The 21,736-nt window shown below is 40.1% G+C and overlaps 1 protein-coding gene across 1 annotated transcript in view; it reads right to left on the reverse strand.

The window, feature by feature from the left end:
- Window positions 1–9,140: 9,140 nt before the first annotated feature.
- Window positions 9,141–21,736, reverse strand: part of LOC125291159 (basal body-orientation factor 1-like) — a 156,136-nt gene continuing 143,540 nt past the window's right edge. Inside the window, exons 11-12 of the mRNA XM_048237750.1 lie at window positions 17,181–17,240; window positions 9,141–9,399 (exon numbers count right to left, since the gene is read on the reverse strand). Of these exons, the coding sequence (XP_048093707.1) occupies window positions 9,309–9,399; window positions 17,181–17,240 (151 nt within the window). The 3' untranslated portion in view covers window positions 9,141–9,308. The remainder of the gene's footprint in view (window positions 9,400–17,180; window positions 17,241–21,736) is intronic.

Raw genomic sequence — 21,736 nt, forward strand, 5'->3', positions numbered from 1 at the left:
CTGATTGATTCGTGTCCCCTGGGATTTTTTAATATGGAAAGGAAAATATTCACGACACTTTAAGTGTTTTTTGACTCAATTTACCCCTGTGCTGTTCGATGCAAATTATTGGCACTGCACTCCGAGGGAGATTGTTGGTCCACTGTGAAGATTTTCATTGTTAAATAAGTGTCAGGAATTTTGCTGGCCTGTCGCTGCTGGCTACTCTCATGGAAATAAGCTGGGGTAGGGGAGCTAGTGGCGTAGCACGTCTTCTGAAGCGCAGAAGTCAGCCTCATATGAGGGGGGATGGTAGGCTCCAGCACTGGGGTGAAAAAGGAATATGGAAAGTTGCCTTCCTCGAAAATTATTTTACTCGTGTGCGTTACTTGTAACGCATTACTACCCACCTCTGATACATTTTCATGTTATGCTGGCGACCCAAATAAAATCCCCATTGGGAACCAATGTAGGCCTATCAATCACACAGGGACCGCCATCAATTCCTACATACCCCCACTCGGACATTGACGTCTAATTGTCGGAGTGGCGGCCCTTTCATTGTTTTCAAACGTCCCACCACTCCGACAGTTTTTGTTTCCATTGTCGAAGTGGCGGTACTTTACTTTTTTTGAAATGTCCTGCCATTCCGACATGTGGTCATTAATGTAAATTTCATTACTATTATAATTGTACTTATAATACAATTGTACTTGTATTAATGTGATTATTTCTTAGTTTAATGCACTTTAGTCTCCTACACTGACATTCGTCATTGGGGATAGGCGTCGACCCTTATTCGCTGTGGATCTTTGGCCCAAGGCATAAGGCCCTTCTCCAGTCTCTCCCAAAATCCCCACTGACCCAATTAACGCTTGGACTTTTCGATACTGGTTCTAAATGTTGGGACTAATGGAGACTGAACTCTGGGGGTTATTAACAGGTGTTTAACAGTAACACATACAGTACAATAAAGTCCCATAGCTGCTGCTCGTCGTTCTCTAAGTCCGATCAAACTTCATTCAAAGGCAGTCCATAATTCAAATGAAACTGTTTTCTAACGAAAAAGTCCAAACTTTGGCTCCTAGAGCTCTATTCAAGTGCTTCTCCTTTTTTTTTCAAATGTAAGAGACGCCTGCCCGCAACATCAGAGATCGTGTGGTCACAGTGGCAAATGCCTATTGAAGCTTGGCCTCTATGGGCTGCATAGAACAGGTGCAAACAAGACGACCATTGTATAAATGCATAGGCTACTCTGATCCTGGAATTAATATTGCTGCTGCTGAAGCTCATAACTGGCTACTCGGTGGCAGTTCGCCTAGGCTATTTCTTTACGTTTGAGATCCAGTGAGGGCAGACAATTATGCCACCCAACTTTTTTTTAATTGCAGTAACAAAACCAAACTATTTGAAAAATATTAGACATGTTAGCAAATTGGACCAGACAGAGTTTGCTATGTTTCGCTGGTTTAACTTTGCTGGTGAGAACGTCATCAGACACAACCAAGCTAAAACACAACTGATGGGCTTTGAGGGCGAGCGACTAGTAGTGACGTGTCTGCATATAGGCTAGCCTAGGCTACTATAATGAATGATAGCAGGTAGCAGGCAGGTGCGGATATCTGTTGAAAAAAACATTGCTTCGGGTGGATGGCGGGTGGATTATTGATATTTAGCCGCAGGTGCAGATGACATTAGGCCTACAGCTCATCCGCGCTTCTCAGGACGTTGGAATTTGATACAGGAACCGCGGACGCTACCTCCGTTGCACTCCTCAGACGAACGACGTCTAGCTCTACCACCGGTACGCTCAGGCCAATCCAAACTTTTCTTATCTGTTGTTCCTCGTTGGTGGAACACACTGCCAGTTCCTTCAAGGGCAGGGACATCCCTCTCCATTTTCAAATAACTCATGAGGTCCCATCTCTTTAGAGAATATCTCCTCTCATAGCACTACTTACAACAAGTCTTGCTGATCCTAGCACTTACCACCTGTCTTGAACTGACACTCAACTGTTTAAAAACAGCACTCACTGATGCACTTATTCTTACTGTACTCTACCATTTTTAAATTGTCCTAAAATTGTTGAGAGAATTGCTTTAAAACTTAAACTGTTTAGTCGCTTTGGTTAAAAATGAGTCATCCTAATGTAATGTAAATGTAATGAATTTGGGTGACCTTATCCCCAATAATCCGTTGACAAATGTGATTCCATTGCAGCTAAATGGGGACATCCAGCCTTGTGACCCAGTCACATTGATTATTAGAAGGGGGCATTGCCTCAGTGATCTCATAAAGGCCTTCAAAAATCCAGAAATTGTGGACATGGAGGTATTTATTAAGATGCGGCTGCCAAACGGAACATTTGAAGAGGGAGAGGGCAATGGGGTAATGAGAGACTGCCTGTCTGAGTTTTGGGGGGAATTCTATGAACGATGTACACTCGGTGGAGATGTGAAAGTACCATTCTTACCAGTGTGAAGAGTGGCAGGCCGTTGCCAGGATCATGGTTGTTGGCTGGAGGCTTGCACGCCATTTTCCCAAAAAACTGGCACTGGCCTTTCTCGAAGCCGCCATTTATGGGGCAGTTACCAACAGTATGAAAGACAACTTCATACAATATGTTTTCGAAAATGAGAGAGTGGTTCTCTGGAAAACCTTGGAGGACTTTGATGCAGTGGAAAATGAGGCACTTTTTGATGCACTCGAGGCACATGATTGTTTACAAATACCAACAAAGACAATCTTATCCTTCTACTCTCGTAAATGGGACACAAGGCCCTCGTACAGGCACAGACGTATGTAATTGAGTGTTGGTGTCCTATCCTGGAAAAGTTGGCCACTGCCAAGCCCGTAGACATTTTACATGAAACCATTCACCAAAAAAAACTCCATGGGCTGTGAAGGCTCTTCTGGCATTCCCAGCTGACATGTCTCCTCCTCAAACAGCTGTTGCCCGATATCTGAAGAGATACATAGGAGAGGTGGATGTGGGCACACTCCAGCTCTTCCTCCGCTTCTGTACTGGGTCTAGTTTGATTGAGGGCAAAAATATCCAGGTGGAGTTCATTGAGACCTCAGACTTTCAACGGAGGCCTCAAGCACACACTTGTGCCTGCATTTTCAAACTGCCCCAAGGGTACCACAATTATCCAGAGCTGCGCAGCAATTTCAACACTTTGGAAAAGATTTTTGAAAGACTAGTGTCAGACCCTCTCACATCTAAAGACAAGTAATAGAGTTTTAAGTCACAGACTATGATTTTGCAATGACTAGGGATCTTGCAGTCACTATTTACAAGACTGCAACTAGATTCCTTTAAATTATTACCCATCGTGCAATAGATATCAACAGGAACGGAAATGATAGCCTACTAAACTCAGTCATATTTTCGTGTTTCTGCAGCATTGTTTAATGCGAGACAGAACAACTCTATATCGGTTATGTCACGTGGAAGAGCTGACTAATGATGTATAAGAAACGAAATAACAAATTATCATATTCATGGGTTTCATCAGGTCTTGCTACAGCTGTCACCTACTTTGCCCCTTCCTGCTTGGTGTTGGAGAGAAGTCACTATTGTTTTTTATTGTTCACTTCACTATTTGCATGAGCCACGACTAGAAAGACTTTCGATAATATCAAACATGTTTGATATTGTCGTAACGGCAAAACTAGAAAAAGACTGACTCCGACTGACTTAAAACCGCTAAGATTGGCACCTTACACTTAACGATCTAGTTGACGGGAGCACGCCACGATTCCAGTACAACTCCCATGATTTCTGTTTGACTTTGGTAATGTAGTCGCCGATTGTGAAAACAGACCAAAATCGTACAATGTAAGGCCGCCATAAGCTAGATAAGTGTTTGTGGGGAGAGGAATGAATGGATTTCAATGTTTTTGATGCAAGTGAACTATTTAGTGAATTTGATTCTGAAAAATAAAGTTAGTCTTCGGAATTAGGAAAGTTGAAACTTGAAACTGGTATTGAGAACCAATGCGTTAGGGCCAGGCCAAAGTAGCCCATTGTCTTCATTCAAACAATGAAATTTGATGCGTTGGTGATTGAAAATGCCTGTAGACTGGAATGTTTACTCCACTTGTCTACCAGTGCAGGGTGCTTGCATCAAGAAAAGAAAAATGTACATGAAATGAAAGGGATTTCAAAATTGGAGGTGGAGGATCATTATAACACTCTGAATGCATGGCAAGTTTCGTGGAATTTTGCTCATGAGAGGCCATACAATAAATTAATTTATGTGTACATGTAGATGAACGGACTAAGTTTTCTGTGAATATTGAGAACCGAAGGACCTAGGTTGACCAATTTTTTTTGTATGTTGGCCTCCAGGGGCCATGTCAACCCATACCATATCCACTCATTTGATGTATAGCGCCACCTAGTTGAATGAAAAACACAGCATGCACACACACACATAAAAATACACATACAGGCAACCAGGCACACACACACACATATATACACACACCATTACCTCCCCACACACACTCACATGCAGGCAAGCAAGCACACACACACACCATTACCCCTCCCACACACTCACAAGCGAACACACACACACACAGAAGTGAAGTGAACATGAAATGAATAACGCACAATGATAATTTGATTGTTTCAGCACATTCTGGAGAGACACAAGGTGTTCATGGAATATTGCACTTATCAATGTGCATGTTATGCTTTAAAGTAAGCCTAATTTTGGACTGTAACTATAACTTATTTTCACTGGCTGTTGAGTAAGTTAACGTTAACTGACGTGAATGAACAACAAAATAGCCTACTCCCATACCGGAGATTTCAGAGTAGCAGGAGAGGCTTTGAGTTTGTGTTTTTTTTTTTTTTTTAACTGGCTGCAGCTTGAAGTTAGAAGAGAAAATACGGCGCAGTTCAACACGTGTGTGTGTTTGTTTTTTTTTGGTCTCTTGGCATGCATGCTGGATTTGACATTGGGGGTGTGACTGCATCGTCGATTCTACATTTGATTTTGAAGTTCAAGATTGAGATGTAACAGAAATCGTGACACCCCTAATTGGCAAGCAGCAGATTTCCTATTGTAACGGTGACCTCTGACACCTCTGATGTCGGGCCCCAGGCAGGCAGTAAACTGGCATGTCAGTAATTAGGCCCATTCACCCTTTTTGTTTTAAGGTTTAACACAAAAGAAAAAAATCATAACACAGATTATAGTTTTCAGAAATTTAGGTGTATTAAACAAAAAGTGTCATTGAGTTCAAATAGTAAACACACGCAACTGTTCAAAACACTTCAAGTAGTAGTCTTGGGTACATTTGTATTGCACACAACAGTTCAAACATAGTTAAAAAAGTATGCAGCACACGGCGACGCACCCAAACAAAAAAACAAACAGAAAAAAAGAAAACGAGCGGCATAGCTTGCAGGCTGGGAGTGAGAGAGTTTGTGTGTGTGTGTGTGTCGTGAGGAGAGCAGCAGGGGAGAGATGGAAACAATGTAGGCTAGCTGACCAGGTAGGGAAACAAAGGGTTTGGAGGAGTGTTGATAGGTGGTAGGTTAGATTAGCCAGGCAAAGTTGTAACCTCACTCTTCCCACTAATCCTTAGATAACACAGTACCTTTAAAGGGTAACTATGCAGTTTAGTCAAGTCAAGTCAAGTCAAGTCATATTTATTTATATAGCACACTTAAACGCAATGTTATTGACCCAAGGTGCTCAGAAATAAAATGAACAGTAATAAAAACAAAAAAATAGACATAAATGACAAAAAATAAAAATAAATAAATGAAAATACAAAATAATAATAATAATAATAAACAGATTATGATTGTAGATAAAAATAAACATATGGTTACTGAAACTACTACTACTATAGGCCTAGAGAAAGATGTACAGTAAAGATGCCAGTTAATATAATGCAGAAAAGAAATAGAAATAAGATTTAAATAAATAAAAAATAAAATTAAAATAAACAACCAAACAAGGGGAGAAATTAATGGACATTATAGGCCAAAGAAAATAGATGGGTCTTTAAATTTGGGAGAGGACTTATTTTCTATAGGGAGAATTAAAATGAATTCTGTAATTGACAGGTAACCAATGGAGTTGGGCCAGCACAGGACTTATGTGCATATGTTTCTTTGTTCCAGTAAGAAGCCTAGCTGCTGCATTTTTGACGAATTGAAGTCTAGCAAGGGTAGATTGGTTCAGACCTAAATACAGAGAGTTACAATAGTCCAGCCTAGATGTAACAAAAGCATGGATTACAGTTTCTAAGTCAGTATATGAGAGCCAGGGCTTTAATTTAGCTATTTGTCTTAGTTGAAAAAAGCTTCCCTTAACCACACTACTGACTTGCTTATTGAAATCCAAAGAGGAATCTAGGAAAACACCTAGATTTCTGACTTCACCATGGCAATTTACAGCCAGTGGCCCAAGTGCATTTCTTATCTTAGGAACAGAGTTGAGTGGACCAAAAATTATTCTCTGTTTTCTTTTCATTTAATTGTAAGAAGGTTGCAGCCATCCAACTCTTTATGTCATTAAAGCAGAACAGGCTTTCCAAGGTGCAGGCTTGTTATCGGCTGTTAATGGCAGATAAAATTGAGAGTCATCAGCATAGTAGTGATATTGAATGTTATGTTTGTTAAAAATGGAACCAAGAGGCAGCATATATAGGGAGAATAGCAGAGGGCCTAAAATGGAACCCTGAGGGACACCACATTTGATAGGTGCAATGGACGAAGAGCAATTACCTAATCTTACAGAGAATGTTCTATCATTCAGATATGATGTGAACCATTTCAACACCACCCCTTGCAGACCAACTTCATCCTCCAGACGTTTTAACAGGATGCTATGGTCAATGGTATCAAAAGCAGCACTAAGGTCAAGAAGTGCTAAGAGGGCACAAGAACCATTATCTACTGAGCAAAGAATATCATTTTGCACCTTAAGTAGAACAGATTCGGCGCTATGAAGTTTTCTAAAACCTGACTGAAATTTATCTAGGATGTTGAAAGCATTCAAATAAGAAGTGACCTGAGAGAGAACAACTTTTTCCAGGATCTTTGAAACAAAAGGTAATTTGGAAATAGGCCTATAGTTTTTCAGGTCACTGTAATCAAGACTGGGCTTCTTGCAAATGATGTTAAAGACTTCCTTAAACAGGTGTGAAGGTAAAACATCTGAGTGGCAAGAGGAGGATTTCATATGAGAGACCACTTCAAATAGTTGGGAGGGAGACACAGGTTGCCACTGCTGAAGGCAGCTGGGTGAGTTTTATAACTGAGGGATCAGAAATTAAGGAAGGAATTTGAGATTTAATGTTATTAATCTTATCAATGAAGAAATTGAGAAACTTCTCACAGTTTTCAGTGGTAGGAGTAATAAAGAGAACAGCAGCAGGAGGATTTAAAATAGAGTTGATGGTACTTTGCGGTGTTTGCGAATAAAGCCCTATTACTCATGCAGGGCTCATTTTATTGACTCTGTTTGCAAAATCCCGATGGAAATGGAAAAGTGTTTTCCAAGACTCAAAAGTGCTTGTCCAAAGGACAACTGAACTAACTACGTATGAATTGCATCCACACATCAGCTACTTTGCTAAAGTAGTTTAAAGTGGGTTAGCCAGTGATCGTTTTTTGTCTGATATACAGGAGGATCTATGCAACTATATGATCTGGAGGCAGAAAAGGCTAACATATTTCTCTGTAACATTTCCAAAATCCAAAATACAAATCATAAGTAGGCCTATATACTGATATCTTTCTCCGCTGAGCTTGTTCCTACTATTTGCCACTTGCCGTGCCACTAAGGGGCCGTGCACACGACGCCGGTTTTTGTGAAACCGGTGAGGTTTTGTTAACGACGAGCTGAGAAGGGCAGCTCAATGAAATTATTTGATCTTATCTTTAATTTAAATAGCAGGCCTACAACATAGAACATCAATGTGTGGTGGCCGGTTTTGATTTCGTGGTGCCCAGCCACAGATTAGTCAACGTATGGAAAACACTGAAGGTGTAAAATTAAAAATATTTATCAGCACACGTTATGCTTGACTAATCGACGCTCATATTTTGCGTCGACATTTTTTTTGCGTCGACGTCATCGATTTTAACACATCCAAAAGGGCACTGCACTTTTGCCTGTTTAGGCTGTTTGTGTTCTCTTGTTGGTCGTGACTTTTCCATGCTGCGATATCTGGGTTGAAAGAAGACTATCCATGCATGCTAGGCTTTCTTTTATTTATTTTTTATAAGATTTGGCAACACACCAAGGCAGTAACTCCGCTGACACTAACAGCCTATCATCTATCAAAGTTGTGTTTAGTGTGTTAACATTGACATGTCCCCGTGAACGAATAGGGTAGGTTTTTTACCGTTTAGACTGTGCATCGGGGCAGCCTATCCTGCGATTCCCGGGACACTGAAAGACCGGGGTAGACGAAACTTGGTGGGCATGTAACCCCATATGGATAGCATGGGGGTCTCTAGATGGGTGTGCGTACCATAGCATTCATTCCTGCTGGAGCGCCTGAGAGTGATTGCTGTTGTCGCGGTAAGCTTATGCTCCTGTAAATAGACACAGCGTAGACCAGACCTACTTGTGTCGCTTGATTTTCTATTTTCTGTAATAAATGCAGCCTGTAGTCTAGGCTACTTCGGCAAACCCAGACCGGTTGTGGCATCAGTTTCACTTTTAAAACCCAACAGTGTAGCGAGAGGGAGAGTGCGGGCTGTTTACAGTAATTTGCAGTATGACAGACGAACTCCCATTGTGAGCGCACTCTACGGACCAGTGGCATTTTTAGTAGCATTTTCTTTTATTATTTCTTCCCCCTGCAATCAGTACAAATAAGCATCGATAAATACAAAAATTAATCAAGATAGATTTGGCCAAAAGCGGGCCCCCTTTGTGGGCGTGAGCCCGGAGCGACCACCCCCACCGCCCCCGCGCTCCCTCTGCTTATGCCTGTTTATCTTCACTAAGTAGTTAAACTTTTGAACTACTGTAGCCGATAGCCTAATTAGCTCGCTAGCCACCGCTTGCAGTCACTACAGCCAAATAATCTGCTGTTTTCCCAGCAACACCCCCGAGGCCAAATTTCATTGGGTGAAAATTGTGAGGTGTTCCGCTGTGTGGAAACTTACCATTAGAAAACAACAGTATTTTTAGTATGCCCTTTTTTATTTTCATCTGTATGATGTAAAAGTATGTTATTTTCCAAAACATTCATGAAATCAATTCCGGGGAAGTGTTAAGATGATAATCATGATGTAGGATGTTGACTTTCTGTACTCAAGGTATGAATCCATTCAATCAGCAAATCAAGAGGTGTGTAGATCTGGAAGATCAGAAGTCTGGTTCGGTACTGGGGCCTGGGTGATGAAGGTGTGGTGGGAAAAATCATCTGCAATTCTGCAAATAAACATATGACTCAGGAAAACATCCTCTACAGAGAGCTTGTTTGGTTGTCACATTTTTTTACCTCTTCATAGTACAAATCACACCCGACTGTTTAAAAGCAATTCTCAGTTTATATATAATAGCGAGCTGAGTACCATCCTGAAATAAATAAACACGGCAATTTACATCTCTACAAATGGTTTCATGTTATTTCATTTTCATGTAGATGTTGACACCATACAGGTATATGTACATCATTTTCATTTCCTTTAACCCATTGGGACATTGTCTCTTTTAAGGGTAATTTCAATTTGGTCATTAAGAGCCTTATGCATGCTATATATCTTTGAGTTTTTTCAGGAGTCCTTGCTACCCATATCTGGGAATATATGATCTGATAATACTTGCATGTTTCTTGTATTAGCCTTTATATCGTGTTTCAATTTGTGTCTCAAATTGCTTTCATGTTTTTGCATAGGGCAAAATACAGGTACATTTACAAATATATATATAGAAAATTATTTTTTCCCCTGTAATTTATTTCAAAAACTGAAACTTTCATATAATCTAGATTCAATATGCATGAAGTTGAAATGGAATCAAAAATCTAGAACCTCAAAAAATTAGGAAATGTATACAGTCAATATACAGAATTATTGACTGTATACATTTCCTAATTTTTTGAGATTCTAGATTTTTGATTCCGTTTCAACTATATGTTTGTGTGTGTATATATATATATATATACACACACACACACACACAAACACACACATATACACATACAGTTAAGAACAATTATTCATACCCCTGGCAAATATTGATTTAATTATGATTTTCTCTTGACCAATATGTTTGTTCTGACTAAAAATGACACTGCCACATGCCAAAAGGTTGTAAGACAATGTGAGGGACGAAAGAACCTTAAGACGCCCACCCAAAAGCAGTTCTTTTGTCCCTCATTCAGTTCACTCAAGGAACTCAATACCCATGCACGGTTATTAGAACGTTAGAACGTTAAGGCAATGGACTTTTAAGATAAATACTCTACTGTTATTGACCACATATTACTTGCGAGTTGAGACTGATTTCATGTATTTATATGCATTTATTATATTATCTGGATTTTATAGTTCTTTGAATGTCACTGGCACTGTCTACCGTTATTTCACGTCACCTGGCAATGGGTGCGTGTAGCCCAGATGTTGATGCTGGCTGGATTGACCTGCTAATGGGTGGGTTGCTATTGTCTTTACATAATTATTGTAAAATGAACATGTCCTAGGCTCATAGGCGTTGTAGGCTAGCCTATTGGCTATTAGCTAAACTTCATGTCTGATTGGAAATGACAGGGTGGCTGCAGTTTGTGCTGGGTGTTGTGAAATATCGATATGAAGTGAAGGATCCAGTTATGTTTATTGAGTTTGTGGTTGTATTAATCTTGTCAGGTGCATAATGCCTTTTTAAATGTCCCCGCTTGCAGTTGTTTAGGCCTAGGCCTACCTTCCATTCATATTTTCAAAGTAATTTTGTTTGGGAATGACCAGCAACACCTGGCTGCAATACAGCAACAGTGTAGCTGAAGCAAAGATTATACATAGGCGGAGCAAGATATTTCATCAGGATCCACTTCCAGGAACCCAGATCGCATGAGGGGGGGGTCAAAATTCCCCTTTATGCAGACCAGAGGAAGCGACTGTTCCATTCAAGTCTATGGCCATAGCTCAGAATTTCACCACATATGATTAGATTTTGGTTCTATAGAGTTAAGAATGTGAATTGTGGGCACATTTTCATGACCCTCAAACCCTTTTGACCATTTCAGGTACAGTTTCAGCATTTTTGTGCAATCCAGTCTGGAGAAAATCGACCTTATATCAGGTGTGCGCCTGTTATTTTTCTTGCTGCTGTTGGCCGGTTGCTACGTACGCTCAGCAATATGTCAACGATGCGCCTCTTTATGCATACAGGACTCGGATCCCCATTTTGCGCCCGTAGACATGAACTGCGATAGCCTGACATTGTCATTTTCAAAATTCTAGTCAGAATATGAGTCTTATACTGCTCCATTGGGATGTGATTATGTGGTGTGTTTCAACCGATATCCTAACACGCAAACCATCCTTCTTTTCCACAATTGCCTTAACATTGTTTTCTGGTCATTTTTTAAAAGCTATTGCACTGTCAATATCTTCTACAACAGACGCAATGCTGAAATCTAATGTCGACCTATGAGCAACAGCGTTACATCTGCCCTCTGTTAAACACAGTTGCATTTTCAGCTCTGAACAAAACCGTTCGGGAGTTTTTCTGGCCCGAACCACTCTGGTTCGGGCATAGTTGCTCCAGAACGGAGCAATGCCAGACCGAACTTCCCAACCTCAAATGTTGTGGTCAGGGCTAAGTTCGGCTGGCACCCAGGCTAGAACTACGACAAACTATCTTGCTCCGCCTATGTATAATTGTTGGCTACAGCAATGAAAAAAATCCTTGTACTGCCACTGCTCTAGCTGCTGGCTCACCCAGACCTTCTGGCCTTCATGCCAGTTTCTGGCCTTGCAGGAGCCCATGTAATGCATCCTGCATCACCTGCATCTGATGTTGCAAATGCTCAACCTGCCCTACACACAAACTTGCGCTTACGGGAGTGCTTTTTGACAACTGTCCTTCGCGCCCAATCTTCCTCGGTCCCCTCACTTTCAGCCAGTGGCTCCTGACCACTAAGGGTACAAAAGAAGAGAGGGTATCCTTATCCTCCAACATAATGACAGAAGAGGTAATGGTGGGTCGGTCCAAGCGAATCAGTTCGTTCAAACAGGTCTTTAAAGTGAATGAACTGTACTGATTTGCCTTTCCACTTCTTGTTCGTTCGTTCCTTCCTTCCTTTGGTCGCTGTGTTCAGTGGTGAATCCGTGAATCACACTGACCGACAAGAGCCAAACCTATCGTATGCTGTTGTCTGTATTGATCCTAAGACGTTCTCATTGAATTAGCCAATGAGGGGCATAAAAGCATAGCAAAAAAAATCTACTTAGCGAGTTGGTTAAAATTTACAGTAAAAACCATTGCAATAGTAAATGCATGATGTCTATGTATTTTCTGTGTTATGTAAGTTTAATAAAATCTTATTGCCACCTTTTTGAATAGCTCATCAATCTGTCTCGTTCGGTTCGATCTCAGGCACAGAATGGCAATAACATTAGCCGCGCTACTCTGAAGACGCCATTGTTTTGCGCACTAGTCTGCAGTAGTAATATAGGCATTGTAGGTCATTTTTTTAAGTCTAAAGTCTTTAAGTCTTTAAATCTTTATGCTTTTACTCTATTAAAGTCAACCAGAACATCTCATGTCATCTGGTTAACCCTTAGAACCCGAATGACGCAAAGTGCGTCAAAAAACACACCCTTCCTTCTCTGTTACATTGCTCCAGAACTGGGGCTTTCCAAAGAGACTACTCACTTGTCTGTACGATCAAGTATGAAAATGAAAAGAAATCATGAAATTAAATCAAATTGCATCAAATTTACAGTCTATACTTCTCTGTGTTTACCTGCGCACCCATTACTCTCGTTTGAATTACTCGCGAACCCGTGATCACATCGATATGGCAAGCATATCAGATGAAAGAGGAGACACAGGGCTATTCATTGGTACCATGCACATCCTTCTGGGTTATACAAACAGACGAAATGACAGCAAAATAATAACGTCATGTACACAAACCAATGCTGCACACCCATTACTCTCATTTGAATTACTCGCGGACCCGTGATCGGATAGATATGCCTCGGATAGATATGTATGGGTTATACAAACAGACGAAGTGACAGCAAAATAATAACTTCATATAGCTGGACTTACCCCACGTTTTTGTCTGTTCTTGTGGCAAAGCATGTTTATAATCCAACGCTATCGTGTGTCTCTCTATGGCAAAGCATAATACGGTAGATCCTAGCAAATTCCTGCATGGCTTTGTTCATGGCAATGCAGTAAAAAGTTGAGAATCATTATGAGTGCATACACCATAGGCACGCAGGCTAACACGCAACCTTGGGTCAAGTCAGGTCAGATCAGTTCGTGTCACAGATATGGAGCGCAGAAAGGTCATTTTTCATCACTAAATAAAAAATGACATTTATTTCCGTAAATCACACACCACATATTTCTGTAAATTGCTCAGCCCCAGAGTATCCCTCCAACATGGCAATTATATTGCCCGATTCAGGACAGTCTGCCCTACACACACATGAAATGCATGTAGAGCTATAAGCTTGCTGTGGTGAGATACATGTCGAAATATAAGAATTTTTATAATACGCTTTTTATATTTTAATTATATATATAAAATCAATGCTAGTACTAATACATGAAATGATGGCAGATCTGGATAGCCTAGACTCTGCTGAAAAAAAAACCAATATGTGTGTGTGGCACTTACAATGACCAGAATAAATCCTTATGAATAAAGGTAGTGAAAATGCCCTAAAAACAGCTTAGGGTTCTAAGGGTTAAGGCAGATCCATTCATGTCTCTCACATGCAACATGTTTCTCTTTCTGCTTCCTCTTGTTCATCTCGTTCGCGAATCCTTTCGTTCGCGAGTCAGCGTTTCTCTTCGTTCGTAGCTTGCTAGCTCCACATTAGCGGTGTCCCCACCACTACTACTGCAAGCTACTAACGTTTATTTTTTATCGCGTTCGCGAATCAGCATTTCTCTTCGTTTGTAGCTTGCTGCCTTCACTAGCTTGCGGCTTAATTGCAACGGTTCTTTCCTCTCATGTCATTCTAGTTAAAGGGGGTTGAAGCCTTTATTTCATTAATCTCGTGTTTTTGACATGTTATTATGTTTATATTATTATGTTTTGAACTTGCTGCCAGACAATATTGTGCAGAACATGTGACTGAACGAACTGGTGAACGAATCAGAAGAACGAATCATCTTGGCGAACTGAACGACGCAAACTGTGTCATGACAACGAACAATAAAATCCACCTCTTAAAAGAGGTCTAAATTTAGCTAATATTAAGTTGGCTTGAGCACGGACAAAGAGGCCCTCAGAGGCTTAACACACCTTAACAACTACTTGAGCACAATTAGTACCCAACTGCTTTGGCTATGTGCCAGAATAACTAATGAATACAGAAAACACAGAAGTTTTATATGTATAACTAAACAACACTGATCAATAGTCACTATACAAAGGATACGCCGAAGTTGCTGGGGCCTAATGTAAGCTGTGGCGACAATGTAAGCACAGCGCTCTAACCAAGGGGGTGTCATGGCAGGCAAAAGCTTGTCCGTCTAACTGCGTAACTTGCCCAAAATAGCCGTGTTGCATGCCTACTCTGTGACTTACTCTTTAGCAAGAGAGGGTCGATTCTGTTTCCTAACTTGAAAACTACTTACGTGTCTTCGCTCCACTCATTCTAGGAGGCAAAAAAAGGAAGTGCCGGTGTGTACACACCTGTTATATTAAGGTTTTTCATGTGAGGTTCTGTAACACTTTGTTTACCTCCACCTGGTAGGCAAGGGACGTGTTGAACCTATTAAATGTTGTTGTCTGCAGATGCCTCTCGGTAGGCTACATCTCTGCATTTCATCAATATCTGATGTCAAACATCAATATATAATCAACCAGAAAAAGTCAGAATGTGAGATTGTTAAAGCTCATTTATTTTATGAAACGATTAGCCATTGCAGCATATACTAGGCTGTTATGGTAGTAGTGTTAATTTTGTCACCTATTTTTAATTTAGTCTTAGTCTTAGTCTTGTGACGAAATGTCCTTTTTAGTCTTTGTCATATTTAGTCATTCAAATATCATTTTTGTTAGTCAAGTTTTAGTCGACTAAAAGTCTCGTCATTTTAGTCTAGTTTTAGTCAAAAGAAAACTAAAGGTATCTTAGTCTTAGTCAGTTTTAGTCAACACATTTTAGTGTTTTTTTATAACAAATTATTTCTGATTACCATTTGAGTCAAATAGTGTTTCACACACCTCAATTTTCCAATAATATTGTGTGTCCACAGGGCTACTCGTCTGTTATAATTACTCATTCTGATTTTTTGTCAGTCAGTATGTTTACATGCACAGGTAAGTCGAGCTACAGTTATAGCTCGGCTGGGATTTGACCATAGACAGTAAAAGATTTGACTGGACCACTGTCATATTAAGTAGACCAGTGTTTCTCAAAGTGTGGTCGGGGGATCACTGGTGGTCCCTAAGTTATCGCAAGTAGTCCACGAGCAGATGTGGTAAAATATAATATAGCCTATATGAGTTGTTTGCAATATTGAACCAACTTGTATGTAAAAACAGTTCTGCAACACTGTCTATGTAAGATATGTCAGTTTAAATCATACAGTATGAATCCACACAATAAGCAAAGTGCAAAGACAATAAGCAAGGTGGTTCAGTGAGTAGGCCTATTGTGTAGACTAATTATAGGCTACTGTTGAAGTAGGTCTAATCTTCTTTTTTTTTTTTTTTTAGCTAGGGTTAGTTAAGTTGTCCTGAAACTGAAAAAAAGTTTGAGAAACACTGTCATAGGCCAAAGTATTAATGTTTTACTCATACCGCTAGATGGCTATATATAACTAAACACAACACATTCCCCAAACAGACTCTCCATCTTAGCCATAGCTAACTTGCTAGCTTAACTTTCCATATTAGCTTACTTGCTAGCAAACTTTGCATCATCAGTCTAACTAGTTAAATAGTTGACATTACATGATGAACATTTTCGTTTGGACATTCTGGGGGATGTTGATTTGTATGAGAGAAGCTTCAACTTCTGGGTATGTAGCATTGTGGCATAAAGCTTAGGTAGTTAGCTTGCTAACTCTGGCATAAATCTCCAGTGTTCTTGTTCCATGTAGTTTCGTGTTGCAGCCACAGGGTTGCAGCAACAGCACGTAGACTAGCCTACAGGAAAGCTGTTGCGTATGAACTCATTCGGAATATTTTGAAAAGTAACAGCTAGATATTTTGTCTTCTCATTTTGTAGACGAAAATGAAGAGAGATTTTATCTTAGTTTTTATTTCATGCAAAACATTTTAGTCTCGTCTTTTTTCGTCAACAATAATGCATCTTAAGATAGCCTTAGTCAGTGTTTCAGGACATTACTGCCGTCTCGTCATCGTCTCGTCTTAGTCATGAAAAAAAAGGTTGTTGACGAACATATTTCCTCTCGTCTAGTCTGACGAAATTAACACTATATGGTAGCTTACAACAGTGTTTAAATATGCTAACATTATTATTTTGGTCATAATATGGAGTTGATAAAACGGTATGAATGGGATAGTTCATAAATTGCTTATTTCTTATTATGAAGCATTAGTTTCAACAGTGGTGTTTGAAGTTGCTCTGTTAAGTTCAGTTATGTTTCAGTTAGCCATGCTTAAATGTTACACAAGTGGCTGGCATCTCTCGGTTAATTTTTTATAATAAAATGTTGAAGCTATTTGTAACTATTGTAACTGTGTAGTCTATGCAACCCGACTGTTGTAGACTTGCCTACCATTCTGCCTACCATTTCAGTTGTAAACAAACGGTGACGTGACATTATGACGTAGGTGCAACACCTTAATACGGGCTAATTCATTGATTCGGTATTATGCTTGCGAAGACGGTGTCACTGGCCCTTGCCGTTTTTCTGCCATATTGTTTTTTTTTTTTAAAGCGTTTAAAATAAAGGTTGAATGAATTAATTAATAAATAAATGATAATCAAAGAATGTTTCCAGATTTAGGGTGATTTGACATGAAATAATCAATCAGGTTTGATAGATCTTACCCTGGAGCACTGTTGCTTTGGTCCTGTTCACTTAAAGCTTTCAAAGTCTGGGCTGGTTTTCTGTTAAGGAGCAAGAGCAGTTACAGTACACAGTCAGTGGAAATCACAAAGTGGATTCACAATTCTCTGATTTCATATGGAAAATGAGTCCAAAACAAAAAATATCAAGAGGTACCATTTCACTATTTTCTTAGTCCTGTGGTCAATGGCCACTGTCGGCATCTGACAAACATCAACGAATGCCAACGTTTTGAACTCCATTACTTTTAATGGAGCAAAGCCCACTGGTGGCGTCTGACGTGTGTCAACGCCAAAGTTTGGGAAAATCTCTTGAGCGTCAAATTCATAGACTCAAATGTTGCCACTAGTGGCTGTTGGCTTTAAGGTCAGCAAAGTGGGCTTCCTATCTGACCTATAAGCCATGTAAAACTATCTGCCATGTCCACAGTCACAACTGACCCCAGTTCTGTCACTACAAGCCTTTTAAAATGGTTCGGTCTAGGCATGAGTAGCCCTATATATTTATAGTTAGGCTATAAATAAACAACATTTCATTTGATCATGCCTGTACCTAGTCCAGATATTGTTACATATATTGATATTATTACAATATTATACAATTACCTTTGGTTTAAAAGTTCTCCAGGGTCACAGACCCAGGGTCCCAGTCACAGAAGGCACAACATCATAAAAAAAACAGCCCTGACTGGCAAGCAAGACACAAGCCAGTCCAATAGATACCAGACAGACTGAGAGAGATGTACTGCACATCTTATTATTAGGGGTCCGAGCAGCGTAGCTGCAGGACCCCTATTGTTTCTGTACCGTTCATTTTTGGCCAAAATTCTGTAAAAGTCATACTGCAGCCTAAACCGTAACTCTTCAAATTTCCAGGTATGGTTACCAGTACCCCCCTCTACCCATAACCCAAAATTTGGGGTACTGCACCCAATGGTGGCGCTATTGGAAAAAAAAGTTAATTATGCTAATTTCTCCTTACCAGATTGACCTAGACTCAAAATTATTTCATAATATTAATCTCTAAACTCAGATGCATCTTTTTGGCCCTGGTCTTATGGTCTAAAAATGTTTACTTTTGACACAATTTCAGAGAAAAGCCAAACATCATAAAAAGTTTCACAGGCTTCAAAAATTATCACATCTTCACCAAAATTCTCACAGACAATGTTTAGACCAAGCCTCACAAGTTATCAAAATAATTTGGATATGTTGTGCCATTTCACAGATATAGGCCAATAAAGTTCGACCACTCAGCCCATTTCTCCTATATCACCTATATTCCTATATGAGTATTTTTTTTCCCTTGGATAACAACCATACAACCATCATTAGGTGGATACCATTAACAGTGCACATTTTCAGATCTCTATTCTTTTTCATAAAGCCCTTAATTCTATTGTCAAATGTATGCTAGGAATTTTCTTGATGTTGTGTGTTTGCCAACACACATTTTCACCATGTGAATGTGACTGCCCATTATTTAGGATTGGCAGTGGCTCAGTGGGATAATGCCTAGTGCTGGTGTTTGTTAGGTTGAGAGTTTGAATCCCTGGTAGAGCTTTAGGCTCATGCTCGAATGCTATTGGTTATTGAACATTCACACAATTGAACAGCACCTGAATGACATCATGCAATCAAAATACACAGTCATTAGTTGCCAAGAATCAGAATGCTGAGACACTCTGACATTTAGGGGAACTTAAAGTTTTTAGGTGTACTCTTTCAGGTAAGCCCTTCATTTTATTGTCAAATGTATGCTTGGAGTTTTTTTTTACCAACACACATTTTCACCATGTGAATGTGACTGCCCAATGTGTATGATTGTCAGTGGCTCAGTGGGCTAATGCCTTGTACTAATGTTTCTTAGGTTGAGTGTTCAAATCCCGAAAAGTTTATACTTTTTGAGAAATAGGGGATTAAAAATGTTAAAAAGCTCATTTTCCCCCCATTGACTTGAATGGCTGTGTTGTCATAATGGCCTAAAGCCAGCTGCGCTCGTTAAGCTCCCAGAGTAGTTCCCGGGCTAATCAGAACACTGGCACAGGTGTCACCTGTGAAGCCAACTGTCTCAGCTTCTAATGCATACAATCTGGCGCTCCCTAAAACTACACATCCAGTTTAAGTGTTTCCCATAAAAGTCACAGCCATATCTCATGCTTTGCGCATTATATCTCCAGAACGGCTTGACGCATATGCTTCAAATTTGGTACAAGTGTTCGTATGGACTTAAAGATGAAGTGAGTTGATGTTGGAGGTCAAAGGTCAAGTCCATGAATACTCTGAGCGTGATATCTCAAGAATGCCTTGACATACATGCCTGAAATTTGGTATGAGTGTTTGTATGGACTCAAAGATGAAGTGAATTGATGTTGGAGGTCAAATGTCAAGGTCAAAAACACCTTGAGTGTTATATCTCAAGAACGCCTTGACATACAAGGTCTTTTGGTACGAGGGTTTCAATGTTTTTTTTTTTTTTTCCAGGAATCTCCCCACCAACATTAAGCCAGCAGCTTTCCATCCACTATTGTAATTCCTCTGGCATTACATTTGTAGTTGCCTTTTGAAATTCATTCATGCAGGTACAGGTTAATCAAGGCTTCATAGATTCTGACATTAAACTGGTCTTTTGTTATGTCAACACTTTGAACGCCACACTGTTTTCGGAAGCTTTGGGCCAGAGTGCACAATAATACCACATCAGATAATTCCTCCTCCTCTTGATCGGTAACATCTGTGTCGCTATTGCTATCTTGCAAGCGCGACTCGGCCTATCACCCGCTCCGCACGGCCCGGCCCATGGTGGAGATGGAACTCCCTCCTCAGCACGGTGGTCAGTCACACTTTCTAATGTTTTTGATCTGCCGTGTGGTATCCCCTCATTGTCGTGGTCAGTCATCTTGTCTTAGTAGAAAGGTGGACTCATCCAGTGTTGTCTGGCGAAAACGAGCCTGCTGCAATATCTTTTTTTGACCAGAGCCGTATCTGGAAGTGCTGGCGTGCATGCGTCACTGATTCGACCCAAAGCGGCAAACCATCAAAAGCCGATGAAAAAAAGCCGATGATAAAATGTCCAGATTGTGCGTTTTTATGAGTTTTCGATCGTCATTTATTTCAGTTCTATTCATCATAGAGTTCCCAAAATCGCACATAAGGTGTGTTACAGTGTCTATTTTAATAATTTAGAAAAAAAGCTAAAATGCAATATTGCGTTTTTGGCACTCAAAGTGTTAACGTGAGCTAGAACTAGAATGTGAAATATAAACAAAATGGAGCCATCTTTTTGGGAGAATTAACATTATAAGACTTGAATTAAATGCCAACTGAAATCAAATGAGAAATAATGTTAGCTAATGCTAGCTCTGCTTAAGTTGCTCTATGCTGCTTTTTCATAAAAACATAGCCTAGATTGAATGTTGGTGATGAATGTGTTGAATAATCGCCTACATTAAGTAACTTCAATCGAGAAAATCAATAGGCTTACCAGTGATGGTAGGCACATATAAAGTCATCCGATATAAGACCCTAAAGATTACATTAAACTGGCCTTTGGTTATGCTAACTAGAACTAGAACTATAATGTGAAATATAAGAATAAGTGACACTCTTTTCCGGTAAAGACAAAGCTATTTTAGCTGCCTGCGGTCTCCAAAGTTGGAGCCATCTTTTTGGGAGAATGAACATTATAACATTACTTGAATGCCAACTGAAATCAAATGAGAAGTAATGTTAGCTAATGCTAGCTCTGCTGAAGTTGCTCTAAGCTGCTTTTTCATAGAAACATAGCCTAGGCCAGGGGTCGGCAACCTTTTCTCTTAAAAGGGCTTTTTTTTACCAGAAATAAAAATAAATCTGTCTGGGGCCGCAAAAATATCGGAATCAATTGAAAGAAATTAGTTTAAACATCTCTTATCTTTATTAGCCTCAAGCACATGGCATACTCGCCATACTCTGCATATATTCTGTATTGTACAGTATAATATTACCATTAAGTAAGTATATAAGTATATAAGTATATATACTCTTTTGATCCCGTGAGGGAAATTTGGTCTCTGCATTTATCCCAATCCGTGAATTAGTGAAACACACACAGCACACAGTGTACACACAGTGAGGTGAAGCACACACTAATCCCGGCGCAGTGAGCTGCCTGCATCAACAGCGGCGCTCGGGGAGCAGTGAGGGGTTAGGTGCCTTGCTCAAGGGCACTTCAGCCATGCCTACTGGTCGGGGTTCGAACCGGCAACCCTCCGGTTACAGGTCCGAAGTGCTAACCAGTAGGCCACGGCTGCCCAATAGAGTGCGTAGTCGGCAGGATTATTAGCCACTAGAGAGGAGCTAAAGGGCTGCATGTGGCCCTCGGCCTGCAGGTTGCCTACCCCTGGCCTAGACTGAACATTGGTGATGAATGTGTTGAATAATCGCCTACATTAAGAAACTTCAATCGAGAAAATCAATAGGCTTCCCAGTGATGGTAGGCACATAAGCTTAGAGTCATCTGATATCAGACCCTGATGTTACTATCCTAGTTAGCCTCA

This window comes from Alosa alosa, chromosome 2 (assembly GCF_017589495.1).
Source record: "Alosa alosa isolate M-15738 ecotype Scorff River chromosome 2, AALO_Geno_1.1, whole genome shotgun sequence".
Taxonomy (NCBI): Eukaryota; Metazoa; Chordata; class Actinopteri; order Clupeiformes; family Clupeidae; genus Alosa; species Alosa alosa.